Source organism: Pelophylax lessonae (genome assembly GCF_965119305.1).
Source record: "Pelophylax lessonae genome assembly, chromosome: 4".
Taxonomy (NCBI): Eukaryota; Metazoa; Chordata; class Amphibia; order Anura; family Ranidae; genus Pelophylax; species Pelophylax lessonae.
Genome location: NC_138771.1, coordinates 291,734,417 through 291,751,534, shown reverse-complemented (window position 1 = coordinate 291,751,534; position 17,118 = coordinate 291,734,417). Strand labels below are relative to the sequence as shown.

At 40.6% G+C, this 17,118-nt stretch overlaps 1 protein-coding gene across 1 annotated transcript; it reads left to right on the top strand.

Moving 5' to 3' along the window:
* Window positions 1-251: 251 nt before the first annotated feature.
* LOC309552613 (uncharacterized protein) lies at window positions 252-15,452 on the top strand (the record flags this gene model as incomplete). Its single annotated transcript, XM_082253554.1, has 2 exons — window positions 252-786; window positions 15,418-15,452. The coding sequence occupies 2 exons, from the start codon at window positions 252-254 to the stop codon at window positions 15,450-15,452; spliced, it is 570 nt and encodes a 189-aa protein (XP_082109680.1).
* Between the last annotated feature and the right edge of the window lie 1,666 nt (window positions 15,453-17,118).

Here is a 17,118-nt window from a genome sequence, read left to right as displayed (position 1 = left end):
GTCCCATCATTGCATCCATGGAGAGTATCACCTCTGGTCTCTCCTTATACATAGACCATTTTCTCCAACCACTAGCTCAAAGTTTACCTGCCTACATCAGAGACGGTACTCATCTGTTGGAACTACTGTCCCCCTACACATGGGAACCTAGTTATACCTGGATGTCTCTGGATGTTAATTCACTGTATACATCTATTCCACACCATTTCGGCCTCACAGCCCTAGATCATTTTCTCCATCTGGATCCTTACATGAGCCCCAAACAAGCCCACTTCATTCTGGAATGTACAAAATTTTGTCTCACTCACAACTATTTTAAATTTAATGATCAATTTTATTTACAAATAAACGGAACAGCCATGGGAGCAAATTTTGCACCTTCATACGCAAATTTAGCCATGGGGCTATGGGAATCCCAGAAAATATGGCACAACAACCCATATTCCAGACACCTTATCTTCTATGGTAGGTACATAGATGATATTCTTATAATTTGGGATGGACCCCCCGACATCATCCATAATTTCACACAACATTGCAACCAAAACCCCCATGGATTAACATTCACCCATGTCACCAATTCTGAACGACTTGCTTTTCTGGACCTTGAATTGTACTACATAGGAAATCAAATTCATGCCAAGAATTACTCCAAACCTACTGCAGGTAATTCCCTATTGCACTACAAGAGCTGCCATTACAACAAATGGACCAACAATATTCCCAAGGGACAATTTTGTCGGCTGAAGCGCAATTGCACCAGGCACGATGACTATGTAGCTGAAAGTCAGCTTCTAAAAGCCAAATTATTGGACAAAGGTTATCCCCTCCCCCTGGTAGATCAAGCATATCATCTGTACCTCACAGATCCCCCTCCTGCCAAAACCCAAGACACATTTGATCAATCCATTCGTTTCACCACCAAATTCCATTACAAACACAAGACCATGGAACAGATTCTTCTAAAACACTGGCCTATACTCTTGGAGGACCCCCATCTCAAATTAGTCCTCCCAAGTACTCCCAGAGTCACATACAGGAAAGCACCCAACCTTAAAAACAAAATTGCACCCAGCAAACTTAAAACCATTAAAGATGCCACCCCTAGGGTGTGCCTGATTCCTTTAACAGGCATGTATAGGTGCAACAAGTCTTTGTGCAAAACCTGTGCATATGTAAAACATGGTAAAAATCATTTCATACACATAACAAAACATACAACCTCGCTGATTTTTTCAATTGTTCATCTGATTTTGTAATCTATTGCCTCAGTTGTCCTTGCAACCTCCTCTATGTAGGACGCACGATCCGTCCCCTTCGACAAAGATTTGGGTAACACAGGAGAAAAATAGAGGAAGGAAAAGACAAACATAGCGTCCCCCGCCACTTTCTCAGACACCATGACAAATCTACCTCAAATCTTGAGGTATGGATCATTGAGCAAATATCAAAAGACCTTCCCGAAGCCGAAAGATTTCACAAACTGTGCGAACGTGAAACGTTTTGGATCTATTCCCTCAATACACTTTCGCCCAATGGGATGAACGAAGAATTGGATGTATCCACCATTCTTTAATTAGTCCCCTCTAGGGTTCACTTTAGGTAATCCATACAGTGCTAATTTTTATTTATTTATTTATTTTTTCCCACCCCCCTTCCTACCCTTCCTGCCGCCAACAATTCCTCATCCACTCACTGTCTAGCATTTATCCCTTGTCTCCACCGTATGATTATACATTCCATATTCATACCTCTTTCAGGTTGATAGTCATCATTGTTCCCATTCCATCCATCTCATTGCATTAGTATCCATTTCCTGATTTTATACATACATGTATCAATATATACTATAAGAATTTTACATTATCACATACAAATATAATAATTTTTTTTTATTTATTTATTTATTTATTTATTTTTTTATTGTATATTTAGTCTCAGTTAATGATATGCTTACATCATATACAATTCTTTATTTATTTTGTTTACATTTATTTTTAATTTCCCATTTTTGATTTTTATTTCTAATTTCATTTCATTTTTATATTTTATTTTTATTTTTATTAATATTTAATTTTATTTCCACATTTATCATTTCTTTTTCATTTCATCCCATGGTTTTTTTTTTTTTTTTTCCCTCTAATTTTCCTCTCATTGTCTATGGCATTATTCTCTTCATGCATCGTATCACATGTATATTATTGTTTATTTTTATTTCTTACTGGTTTGACCTCTAGAGGGACCCTTGTTCCTCATACAGCCATAACGTAGAGTCATGTTTACTTTGATAGTAATTTAATAACTTCACCACTAGAGGGCATTGTTCCTCATACAGCTATAATGTAGAGTCATGTTTACTTTGATAGTAATTTTATAACTTCACCACCAGAGGGCATTGTCCCGGAACACATAAATTGGTCCTTCTCTTCCCCTTTTACATTTGACTTTGAAAAAGGAGCGCGCGCTGGTTTCCCACCACAGTGCGCATGCTCGGAAACGCGTCAGTCATTACGCCGGAAGATCCTGTGGACAAGCATCACAGCCACTGTGCGGCCCAAGCCTCCATCTCACCCTGCTCTCCAAGACTCCATCTCACTGCTGTGACACCCTCCACTTCCTGCTGGACAGGAAGAGGAAGAGAGGAGATGATTACAGACCCACAGTGATGACTCCAAGCCCCAGCCTCCACATGGACACCGGAAGGACCCATCTTGTCTGCTTATACTTACCTTGATGTAAGTTTTTATTACTTGTTTGCCATATTAAATCGCAGTCTTAACTCAGAGGCGCCTGTTTTCTCTTTTATAAAATACAAACAAACAAGTGATCCTTTTCCACTCTATTCAAAACTGAAAGAAAAAAAGTTTGATTTGGACATACATATTTTTTTTATTTTTTATTTTGGGATAGAGCAAAAGAGGGTTATAACCCCTATCAGATTTTTTTTTTCCACCATCTGGGTATCATTGCGGACATTTCCCTTTGCTTCCTGTCCCATAGCCAAACAGGAAGTTAGAGGAAATCCCTGCAAATTAAGGGAAATCCTTAGGGGCCCCCTGCTCACCAGAACTAGTGTACCTATTGGAAGAGTTCCCTTCTATAACTTTTCTGGGGACAACCCAAAATTTGGGACTTTCTTTTACTTTCACTTTCGATAATGGTAAACAGAACAAATAGAGAGGAGGAATCTCCCTAACAGGGAAACAGACAGCAATAAAAACTGGCAAGCGCTCCAATCCCTCTCCACTATATCCAAAACTTATAAAAAGTTTTGCCTTTAGTTATGCTTTAACTTCACACAAATCCAATAATCTAGTTTAAGTGTAGAATTATAAGAACCGTGTATATTATATTATACTTACCTGCAGATCCAATAATAAAGATCGCCCAGAAAGCTCACAACCTGTTAAGATCCGTATCAATCAGAAAATCGTATATAAAATACCGCTTTCGAAGCGATTATACGATAATCTGATCGTTCGTACACCGTTTTCATCTGAAATTTTCAGTAGGGACAAACGCAAAAGATTTTCTCGTACAATTTTTGTTTAATTAGTAATTTTTAGTCCACAAATACAATACAAATACACTACAACACATGACATCACTTTCAAATTCTTTCGTACAAGAATGTTCGTACTTTAGTAACCTCTTCATTTTCGATCTGGAGACTAGCATGCAAAAAGTAAACAGAAGATCATTTGTAATAATCCGTGCTAAAATACAGTGGCAGACACAGCTGTAGGGAACGGTACACTGCTTAATCACTTGCCGACCGCCCGCCACCTTTTTACTGCGGCAGGGCAGCTCGGCTGCATCCAGTCACGTAGTACTACGTGACTGGAGTGCATGTGATTCCAGCGGCATGCGGGAGGCAGGCCGCAGGAGGAGCGGCGGCGATCGGCGCCTTCCTCCCGCGATCGTCGGTAAAACGGAGAGAAGACCCGCCTGCTTATGTAAACAAAGCAGGCAAATCTTCTCTCAGACAGGCAGGGAGAGGGCAGCCGTTTCAGCTAAGCTGAAACAGCATCTCCCTGTGCCTGTCACAGAACCTCCCCCCACACACACACGTGCACACACACACACACACACACACACACAGTCAGTAAGCACAGTAGGCTCACATTTAACCCCTTGATCACCCCCAGTATTAATCACCTCCCTGCCAGTGTCATTATTACAGTAACCGTGCATATTTATAGCACTGATTACTGTAGTAATGTCACTGGTCCCCCCAAAAGTGTCAAAAATGTCAGTCAGGGGTCTGATCTGTCTGCCGAAATGTCGCAGTCCCACAAAAAAAATCGCAGATCGCCGCCATTACTAGTAAAAAAAAAAAATCAATAAAAATGACATGAATCTTTCCCGTAATTAGTAGGCGCAATAACTTTTGCGCAAACCAATCAAAATACGTTTATTGCCATTTTTTTTTTTTACCAAAAATATGTAGCAGAAAACAAAATTGGCCTAAAATGTTAAAAAAAATTTGATTTTTAAAAATGTTTTTTGAGAATGTCATATTACAGAATGTGAAAAATATATATATATATATTTTTTTTTCAAAATTGCTGCTCTTTTTTTGTTTATAGCGCAAAAAATAAAAATCACACAGGTGATCAAATACCACCAAAAGAAAGCTCTATTTGTGGGGGAAAAAAGACGTAAATTTAGTTTGGGTACAACATCGCATGACCACGCAATTGTCCATTAAAGTAACGCAGTGCCGAATCGCAAAATAGGGCCTGGTCAGGAAGGGAGGCAAATCCTTCCGGTCTTAAAGTGGTTAAAGAGACCCTGTTGCCAGACCATTCATTTTATCAAAAAAAAGTTCATTTAATGTATTTTATGTGTTATTTACTTATAAATGCCTACCCTGTGTAGACATCCACAAGCCCTGAGACTGCTGCTGGACACATCCATATGGATGTGATATAAGCAGCCCAGCAGACTCAGTTGTCTCAAGTGACACTCTACAGAAATCCCTTACATTTATACATGCCTTGATGAGAAAAAGAGCTATGAAGTGTAAGAAGGGAGGGGGTCGTGCTAGGGAATTGACTCTCACATTGCAAGTGAAATAAAAACCGTGTATTTAAAAAAAAAAAATGCAAGTAAACATTTAAAATACCTTTTATACTTGTTTTTTCGTCTTTACCTGCACTTTTTAAGTTGGTAACAGGATCTCCTTATATATACTGTATGTTTTTTTACACCATATTTTACATCTTACAATAAATCTGCATCCATCCATCCCAGAAGCAGAGGTTGGCCGTACAGGCAGGAAGACGCTTGCACTTGGAACTTACACCTCTGCAACACATGCATGTTTCCCTCTTTTTTTATCCCTCTACAAGTACAAGAAAAATGCCTGGCAATCTGAAGGAAATGCACTCATCTATTCAGCCTTATGAGTTGACAACACACAGCATTTCTGTGGTCTGCATGTTGTCAGCCCTGTCTAGTGTTTTTTGCTAAACTGCTCAGACACTCTCACTCTCAGATTTGTACAACATAAGAGTCTGTTCACACTTGTGTGGTTTGTCATGCATCTTTGGACATCGGATTACAAATTGCACACTACTCTTTTCAATGACATCTGTTCAAATCACCGGGACTTAAAGTCAAATTTACTTTGAAAAGGTGAGACAAAAACAGAAAGAATTCCCAGCTCAATTCACCAACTAGTTTGCTGACCAAAAAAAAAAATAAGGGTTTAGTTAGCACACATTTGAAAAAGCATGTGTAGGCTGCAGGGATACTTCATGGCACCCTGTATTACCCGCGGTCCTAACTCCTGTAAATTTATGGGAGTCTCCAAAGTGGAAGCACATGCACTCTAAATGATAGATAGGGGGTAGGTGAGCCTGGAGGTAGCCCAACCCTCCTAAAGGCACTTGGGGGCACAGTGGATGCCCAGCTCGTAGCACAATGGCAGCAAAGGCATCCAGTGTGTCCACTCACCAGTATACATCAACGAGAAACAAAATAGCCCCTGCCCCTACCTATAACTCGCCTTCATAGCAAAAAGCACATGGAAGGGCAATGCATGTGAGACAAAAACAGAAAAAATTCCCAGCTCAATTCACCAACTAGTTTGCTGACCAACCGAATGAACCTGTCTTAACAGTATGCATTCAAAACAGGGGTTTAGTTAGCACACATTTGCAAATGCATGTGTAAGCTGCAGGGCCAACCCTGTATTACCTAACTCCTGTTAATTATGAGTGTCTCCACAGTGGAAGCACATGCACTCTAATAGATAGATGGGGTTAATTCAGTTTGTCAGCAAACTGGTTGGTGAATTGAGCTGGGAATTCTTTCTGTTTTTGTCTCACATGTGTTATTTGCTATGAAGGCCTGATATACCGTAGGTGGTGCTCCAGTCGCACTGGAAATCCTGTGACTTTTGAGAGGCGCTAATGTGAACTCAGCCTAAAGAGTATTCATGCTGTAGTCCAAAAACAACCAGGAGGAGGACTTAGGCTGGCCAAAGATGATGCAATTTTCTTTCCTGCAACCACTGAATGTGTTGAAGGGGGAATACCTCCCATGGAGCTATTGTGTTCTGCCAGCTAGCTAGAAGGGGGTATGCAGGGAGCCGTCCCAGTAAGGAGAACACCGTGATTATTGCTAGCATTGCTAGCAGCTATAATTGCATGTATAAATCCAACACTTTGGTTGTACCCAAGTCAATTGATGGATCTTCTTGGGTACAATCAGCTTGCCCATAGATGGTTCAAATCTCAGCCAGTCCTTGCTGAACCAGCCAAGATTCAAATTATTTCAGGTACTTATATAGCGCTGTCAATTTATGCAGTGCTTTACATATACATTGTACATTCGCATCAGTCCCTGCCCTCAAGGAGCTTACAATCAAAGGTCCCTAACTCACATACATACACAGTAGGGCCAATTTTTTTTTTTTTTTTTCATACAGGATCCAATTAACCGGTTGCCGACCGCCGCACGACTATATACTGCGGCGGTCAGCCCCGGCCAGACAGAGTGACGTATCGGTACGTCACTCGCCTGTCACTGACTTGCGAGCCAATTGGGGGCGGGCGCGCGCCCGCCGAGGCGCGCACCCGCCGCGGCTCGTTCACAGACAAGTCAGTGCGTGTGACCGGCGGACTCGATGTCCGCCAGTCACACTGCGATCGCTCCTGTGAAGGGAGAAAGACAGAGCGGCTTATGTAAACAAGCCGCCTGTCAGTTCTCCCTGTGTAAAAGTGAAGATCTGACCGTTCTACTATGTAGAACCGTGGATCTTTGCTTTTACACCAATAGCAATGTCCCTGCACAGTTAGAAACACGCCCCTAGGACACACTTAACCCCTCCCTGTTCAATAAAGTTAACCCCTTCCCTGCCAGTGTCATTTTTGCAGTAACAGTGCATATGTATAGCACTGATTACTGCAGTAATGTCACTGGTACCCCCAAAAGTGTCAAAAATGTCAGTCAAGGGTCCGATCTGTCCGCCGCAATGTCGCAGTACCGAAAAAAAATCGCAGATCGCCGCCATTACACGTTAAAAAAAAAAAACACCAAAAATGACAAAAATCTTTCCCTTTGTTAGTAAACGCGATAACTTTTGCGCAAACCAATCAAAATACGCTTTTTGCGATTTTTTTTACCAAACATATGTAGCATAAAACAAATTGGCCGAAAATGTTAAAAAATTTTGATTTTTACATTTTTTGGGGGGGAATTTCATATAAAAAAATGTGAAAAATATTGTTATTTTTGCAAAATTTACGCTCTTTTTTTGTTTATAGTGCATGATCAAAAAATCGCACAGGTGATCAAATACCACCAAAAGAAAGCTCTGTTTGTGCGAAAAAAAGGACGTCAAATTCGTTTAGGTACAGCGTCGCACGACCGCGCAATTGTCCGTTAAAGTCACGCAGTAAAAAATCGCAAAAAAAACCCTGGTCTTTTAGCAGCCAAATCCTCCGGGGCTTAAATGGTTAACCTACCAGCATGTCTTTGGAGTGTGGGAGGAAACTGGAGTACCCAGAGGAAACCCATGCAGGCACAGGGAGAACATGCAAACTCCAGGCAGGTAGTGTCCTGGTTGGGATTCAAACCAGCAACCAGCTTGCTGCTAGGTGAAAGTGCTAACCACTACACCACTGTGGACAGCTTTAAGAGTCTCTTTGAGATAAGACATGAAGTGAAGTGGAAACAGAGCACATCTGAATTTATTTTGCACTTATCAAACACATACAACAAAATGCTTCTACTGGGTTATTAAACAGAACAAAAGCAAATAAGAGAAGTTACTTGTTGGATTTTAAGCCCCGTAAACACGATCAGATAATCGTAGGAAAAACACCGCTTTCGAAGCAATCCTACGATAATCTTATCGTTAGTACAGAGCTTTTAAGAGACAATCATGACAGTTCATCCGATATTATCCGCAGGAAAAAAAAATTTGAACGATTTTCGTTTAACCTCCCTGGCGGCATTCCCGAGTGTGGCTCTGGGTTAATACTGTATACAGTGCCAAAAGCAGTAACCCCGAGCCATACTCGGTATTACCCCACAATCAAACTTACCTTCCACTGCGATCCCCCGACATCCTCCCCCGCCGTCCTCCAGCCATCCTCCCGCTGTCCTCCCACTGTGTGCTCAGCCGATGCCGTCACCTGTCTTCCGGTTCCCTTCCCTACGAGCGACGCGATGCAGGGGTGTGGAACCAGTGGGAGATTAAAAAAAATAAATAAAACAAATGACATGATACAGTGTAATCTGATTACAACTTTGTATCATGCCATTTCAACACAGGTTTTCACCTAGTGGCTTTTCCAGTGCCCTGCCTGTACTATGTGCGGTTCTTTGTGCCTGGAAAATGGAGAACGTCCATGGCGTCCAAAACACATTCTTTGAGCTCAAAAGCACTTTTGGACGAACTGGAAAACAGCAACGGTGAATCTGAATTATTTGAAGAACTGAGCGATAGTGATTCGTGGGAAAATTCGTCATCAGGTACTAAAATTGACGACAGCGACGATTCTGCGAATGAGCTGTGCGGACTTGGTGCTCTATTGACTGTGGTATGGATCAGGCAGCGCCCCCAAGATTCCCATTTACTGGAGCACCTGGTATGAAAGTTGACGTTGACCATGACAACCTTTGGCACACCTACAATTATTTCTGACCGATGAGGTTATTGAAAAAATAGTTATCAAGACAAACTGGTACAAAGAGCAACGACGATTCTGCGAATAAGCTGTGCGGACTTGGTGCTCTATTGACTGTGGTATGGATCAGGCAGCGCTCCCAAGATTCCCATTTACTGGAGCACCTGGTATGAAAGTTGACGTTGACCATGACAACCCCTTGGCATACCTACAATTATTTCTGACCGATGAGGTTATTGAAAAAATAGTTACCAAGACAAACTGGTACAAAGAGCAACAATTGGCTACGCATTGGAAGTTTGCAAGATGCAGAAAGTTGGAACCAGTGACCAAAGATGACATTTGGAAATTTCTGGGCCTAATAAATATTCAGGGACTGGTGGGGAAACCCCTGCAGAAGTGATATTGGACAATCAATACATTACTTGCCACTCCATTCTTTGGCACGGTCATGTCAGAGTGCAGATTCTCCCTCATAATGAAATATCTCCACTTGGAAAACAATGAAGAATTTGATTCAATTTATTATTATAATATAATTTATGATTTCGTGTTTCAAACTGTATCATGCCCATGATGTCTACTAGACTCTTGTTTGGACAGATTTAAGTGAGTTATTCCTAAGAATTACAGGCCTAAAAATTAAAACCTATTTCCATGCAAAATAATGTACTGCAGCCTCAGCACAAAAATTCTGACATAATCAGAACGCCAGGGAGGTTAATCAGTACAGTTGTCATTCAAAAATGCAATACAAATACACTACAACACATGACATCACTCCTGAATTTTTATTCTGTCGTATGAGAGATTTTGTAACTTTAGTTAACCCTTCATTTTCGAAATGAGGTTAGCATGGGAAAAAAAATAGACGATCGTTCATCTGATAATCTATATGCCATATAAGTACGTTTTTAAGTTTGCTTTTTTTTTTTTTTTTGCAACATTATTAAATGGTTATTGCTGGGTGTATTTCTCATTGAAAAGTGTTGTGTTATTTTCTTTTCGTGCAGCACATGGAAGTACATACCTTACCAATGCAAGCATGCTATCAGCATAACCTGTGTTGGTCCAAATTTTTAATGAAAATCTGAAACCAAAACACATGCAATTTTTTGTTTCTTTCATCATCTTTTAAATCCATTACAGGCACTGATTTTGTGCAAGTTTTTTTTAGCAAAGCTTGCAAGCCTTTTATACCGTGTCAGTATGTCATAAAACGCTGTAATTAGTGTGATTTGTATTTTTTTTGCACATGTGGTTTGCTTAGAAATTAATTTAATTTCACCTGACAGCACACTATCGTATCAGTATTCATTTGCTAACTTGAAGGTAGGCAATGTTATCACACCTTGCACCCCCTGGGGAAATAAAGGACTTCATTCACTGACTAATCCTAGAGAAAGCTTGCGGCTCATCATTTATTATTCTGTCTAAAGTCATTCTCAGTCTTTGCACAAAGCACAGTGTTCTTTACATTTGTTACACTGGTTTTAAAGCCCAACTGAATTTTCAGTTTAAATGATATCTATACCCAAGAACAAAAATGTAATATATTATAGCTGACCAGTCCTTTGATGTAGTGGCTGCATACTTTTTAATTCTTTATCTAAGAACCTTTCCAGCCAGGAAATACCAGTTTATCTTATCCAAAATGCATTGTCCTTGGAACTTCACATGAGCTAAGCTAAAAGCAAAAACATTGTCTTCCTTTTTCTAAACTACTAATCCGATCCTCCGCATGAAATGGAAATGAAGAGAGGAAGATGTGTTTGAAGTCCAACCTGGGTGACAACCATGGATATAGTGGAGTTATTAAAAATTCCCACCTCAAGACAGGTAGGGTGTTATTTCCAGGATTACTAGATGAAACTAAAGGGAAAGGGCTGAAAAAAAAGTAAATTATTGCAGTCACTTCATCTGAGGACTGGTAAACTGCAATATATATACATATTTTTTTTTTTTTTTTTTTTGGCTTCTAGGATTAGAGGAGCTTTAAATTACCTAAATTCCAGATGCATCAAAGGTATGCCAAGTCTTCTGGGGGGGGGGGTGTTGGATCTCTGCAGAGAGACCACTGATTAGCAGTAAGATGGCAGAGGACAAGCATTTCTACTTAGATTGAGGATACTTTCCAAAGAAAGACTGTAGGGCTTTGCATTCATTTTGTTTTGTAGCATCTGGAATATATTTAGCTATTTTCAACAGAATGTTTAACACGTCTTTAATTCCTTTTTGCAATTGCTATTTTGATGAAATAACCAACCTACTGAGAGGCTGTTCTTATCTGCAATATGTAGCTGGTATTGGGGTGGACATGCTAGCTGAATTTAGGTTTAGGTATAGCACAGTCAAGGGCAGATTTAACCGCTTGCCAACTACAGTATCTCACAAAAGTGAGTACACCCCTTACATTTTTGTAAAAATTTATTATATCTTTTCATGTGACAACACTGAAGAAATTACATTTTTTTCATCAACTGAAGATGGCTATGCTCCTTGAAGGATTATTACCACACCTACCATTAGATGCCTTTCTTGGGATGTATTTTGACACCATAGTGAGTGTTACATACTACCCGACCACCAGATGGCGATGAGTTTGGCTTGATTTTTAAACAGGGATTAACATCATATTTATCATAAAATTTAATTTTCACCCAATATGTGGCATAAAAATTAGTATTAGCCATTAGACATACACAGATTACACACCACTTCCGCTATTTGGAACGCAGGTGGAACGCGGAACAGCGTTCCCTGTTTTTTACATGCTTGAAAACCGTAGACTTTCTGTAAGTAACTTTTTAAAATATTTTTAATAAAATTGTTTGGATATACTACACCATGAGAAGCATATCTTTCTCATTACCTGCATTGCACCTTGAGACTATGTACCGTTAAAGATCACGTTTTCCAGAGGCCCATGGAATGTTGGCTACCTGTAATGGGGGTCAAACACTTCTGGTGAGTGCTCTGCATATCTAAATGTAGGTGGAGAAGGGATTTACATGTTTATTCTCTGGTGGTGTCGTATGAGTGGATCATTTTGGAGGAGATTGAACACTTGTCTGGATTATACTCAATTATTTATGGGACTTTTTAAGCACAGTGTCTATTAATTTACAATATATGTTCACAAGTTATTTTATGTCACTTTAACTACTTACCCACTGGGCACTTAAACCCCCTTCCTAACCATTTTCAGCTTTCAGTGCTCTCACATATTGAATGACAATTACTCAGTTATGCAACACTGTACCCATACAAAAGTTTCATCCTTTTTTTTTCACACAAACAGAGCTTTCTTTTGCTGGTATTTAATCATAATTGGGTTTTCTATTTTTTGCGCTATAAATGAAAAATACGAAAATTTTGTAAAAAAAAAAAAAATGCACTTTTCTTAGGTTCAGTTTTAAAATTTAGTAATTTTTCTTCATAAATTTTGGCCAAAATGTATACTGCTGCATATCTTTAGTAAAAAATAACCCAAATAAGTATACATTTTTTTTGCTCTTTGTGAAGGTTATAGAGTCTACAAGCTATGGTGGCAATCATTGAAAATCACATCTGATGTACTGACAACCGATCTCATTTTTGAGACCCTAACACAGGGGTAGGGAACCTTGGCTCTCCAGCTGTGCTGAAACTACAAATCCCATGAGGTACTGCAAAACTCTGACAGCCACAGGCATGCTTTCCTAAGGCAGAGGCATGATGGGATTTGTAGTTTCAGCACAGCTGGAGAGCCAAGGTTCCCAACCCCTGCCCTAACAAGCCAGTAAAGTACAAATACCCCCCAAATGACCCCTTTTTGGAAGGTATACATTCCAAGGTATTTAGTAAGAGGCATGGTGAGTTTTTTGAAGTTGTAATTTTTTTCCACAATTCTTTGCAATTTTTTTTTTTTTCACAAAATGGTCATATTACGATATTATATTATTAAGTTATTTCTCACACACTTTATTGGCATACTTGCAACTACTCCCCAAAATACATTCTGCTACTCCTCCTGAGTATGGTGATACCACATGTGTTGCACTTTTTCACAGCCTGGCCACATACAGAGGCCCAACATCCAAGTAGCACCTCCAGGCGTTCTAGGAGCAAAAATGACACATATAATTTCCTGACAACCTATCACACTTTTGAAGGCCCTAGAGAACCAGGACAATAGAAATACCCACAAAATGACCCCATTTTGGAAAGCAAACACCCTAACACATAATCTAGGAGCCATAATGAGTCTTTTGAACATGTCATTTTTTTCCTCAAGTTTTTGGAAAATGTGGAATGAACATGAAAATGCATTTTTTTTTTTTTTTTTTTTACACAAAGTTGTCCATTTATAAGATATTTCTAACACATAGCATGTACATAGCAAAAACTACACCCCAAAATACATTCTGCTACTCCTGAGTATAGCGATACCACATATGTGACACTTTTCCACAGCCTAGCCACATACAGAGGCCCAACATGCAGGGAGCACCTTCATTTCCTGACTTTTCATTACAATTTTGTGAGGCACTGTAGGGCACTGATAAGCACTGTAGTGGCACTGATGTGGCATAAATGAGCACAGATGTGGCATGGACGTGGCAAGGCTGAGCACTGACATGGAATGGATAGGCACTGATGTGGCATGGATGAGCACTGACGTGGCATGCATGTGGCACGGATGAGCACTGATGTGGCATGGATGATCACTGATGTGGATGAGCACTGATGTGGCACGGATGAGCACTGATGCGGCACGGATGAGCACTGATGTGGCATGGATGTGGCACTGGCGGGGCATGGATGAGCACTCATGCGGCATGGATGAGCACTGATGCGGCATGGATGAGCACTGACGTGGCACGGATGAGCACTGACAAGGCATGGATTACAACTGATGTGGCACCTATGAGCACGTATGAGCACTGATGTGGCATTGATGTGGCATGGATGTGGCACAATGAGGCATGGATGAGCGCTGATGTGGCTTGGATGGGGCATGGATGAGGCACAGTGGAGGTATGGAGGAGGCAGAGGAGGAGTGCAGCTGCAGTTTCTCTACTCGCACACTGTACCGATCGTTGTGTACAGTGTGTGAGGAGAGAAATGAACCGGGCATGCGCCGGTTTGTTGACTAGTGATCACTCTGTCATTGGCCCTTTACCATGATCCGTGATGCGCCAGGCTCCATGTGCACGCCATTCTGGGAGGACGTTATTGTACGCCCTCCCAGAATAAGCTGACCACTCTCTAGCCGTCATTCGGCTATGGCCCGGTCGGCAAGTAGTTAAAAGTGTGGTCAAATTATTTGTTTATTTGTTAAGTGTTGGCTGCTTCGTGACATGCTGTTTTATTCTATTTAATCTATTACCCGTGTGCAAGTGTAGGTGTAAATAGTCACTTTTTTTTATCACAGTGCTTGAAAATAATGGTGGCCAAACAAAATATTGACACTTTGGGCCCAATTTGGACATTGTCACTTATTGGTGTACTCCCTTTTGTTGCCAGCGGTTTAGACATTAATGGCTATGTGTTGAGTTATTTTGAGGGGACAGCAAATTTACACTGTTATACAAGCTGTACACTCACTACTTTACATTGTAGCAATGTGTCATTTCTTCAGTGTTGTCACATGAAAAGATATAATAATTTTTTTAGAAAAAGGAGGGGGTGTACTCACTTTTGTGATACTGTGTGTTTGTATGTATGTATGTATGTATGTGTGTGTATATTTATATAATATATATATATATATATGTATATATATATATACAGTATATATGTATATGTATGTATGTATGTGTGTGTATATATATATTTATGTATATGTATGTATGTGTATATACTGTATATATATATGTATATATATATATATATATGTATACACAAACAGCGGCAAGGCTCTGCTGTGCTGGATCTTGTACCTAGTATCTGATCCTGCACTTCTGGGTCTAGGGAGCGTGTGCCAGCAGCAGCCCACTCCTGCTATGATTAGACACAGCGGAAGCTGAATCGGCAGGTGTACCAATGCTTTGGTACACAGGCGGAATGGCGGTCTGCCTATGTAAACAAGGCAGATCGCCATTCTGTCAGTACAGAAGGAATGTCCAGGCCATAAAAGAATAAAAATAGAGAAGTGGCCCCATGTGATTATGACCCCTAACACACATTTGTTTTATATATACATTTTACTCTTAATAGAGGGCTATGATGATTAAGTACATGCCTCTCTATGGCTGCTTTGCTGGTTCTTTCTGTCTGTTTTGTGTTTCAGGTGACAAGCTGCCTGTGGTTGCTAGGAAGATTTAGATTTACCTCTGCTGCTGAGCACTGGATTGGTGACAAATCTAGTGGTGGGAAACCTTTAGCCAATGAGTGTAAACTTTCACTTGTATATCCTCTCCTGTCACTGGGAGGAGTCAGTATTTACCGCAGGTCTGTCAGCTGGACTCATCTCTGGATTCTCCTCAGCCTTACTTCTGGATCTTTTGACCTGCTCTCAGCCCCAAATTGATATTCTACTTCATGAACTACTTCAAAGGACTTATTCCACCGGAGGAAGGCTTGCCTTCATTTAATTATATATATATATATATATATATATATATACATCATTTTTTTTTTTTTTACTCCCCCTCCCCCCCCCCCCCCGTCACTTTTAACTTGCGACAGCTGTATCATCACTTACATCTGTGGGCCCTGGGCCTGTATTAAGACTCCTTACTGAAATGCCAGGGCTGCCCTTTATACATATGGTAATAGGTTACCTGAGGTCAGCCAAGGAACTTTTCATCCACCTGTAGGTAGGCAGACCAGGACCTGCAGCAAGACCATAGAAGCATCACATCACCACTGGGACCAGGGGGCCATTGGGACTTGGCAAGGACCAGAAGAGGAGGACTGCTGACTGGAAGTGTCAGCGCACAGGCTTACAGGGCAGGAACAACCGTGAAAAAAAAATAAAAATACTCAGGACGAGGAGGCCCTACTCTTCTGCTCAACAGCATGATCAACACCTCTCTAACAGGACACTCATCACAGGCTAGGGATAAGTGAAGGATCTGAGAGCAGAGAATGTACACAGCCGTACACAGCCTTCACTCTGTTCTGTCTGCTTCAGTCTCCTCTGTGCCAATGTCTTCCCTGCTCAGTGTGCTATGTCTGTCAGACTTTAGCCACCCCTTCCTATTCACTATCCTGTCTCTAGTGCTTTCAGTTATATTTCACTGATCACACTTCTGACCTGTGAAATGTCTTCATTGTATTTTCATTTGCTGCAGTTACAGCAAGAATGGTTAGTGGTCCTGTCCTGTATACAGCATGTCAGGGTTCAAAGCTGTCATTGTTATTACAGAAATGATAGGGGAGATTGTGTGGTTGCATGTGTGCCCAATTCCTCGTACACACGTTCAGATAATCGGACGACTTATCGTTCGCATTTTGTTGCATGATACTAATATTGAATTCAACAATGCACATAAACGAAGGATTTTTTTTGTACGATTCCGGAAAAGCTTCCTGGTTGCTTAGCTACGTATTAGATGGTGAAAAACAAAATCAATGGCAGCCAGGCTTTTTCCGTGCTATTTTAGTGTGTCTGATCATGCGTGGCCCTGTCGATCGATTTTTAGCAGACGCACACTGTACTGATTAAACGATTGTCGTTCGCTAGGCTATCGTACGCCAGAAGTTTTTGTTTGTCCCTTCGGATTTTGTTGGACGAACTGTCGTGATCAGCTGTCGAAAGCTGTGTACTAACGATCAGATTATCATGCGATCAAGTCGAAATAGATTATTTTCGTACTATTATCTGAACGTGTGTACGAGGCATAACGGGTTAATCAGTTCGTTTATCATCATTGTCTTTTCTGAGGGTTTTATTTATTTCCTTTACGAGAATTAGGCTGTTTAAGGTTTGTCAGTTTTAAATCTGTGAATGGGTTGGCTGATGTTGTGATATACAGTATCTCCCAAA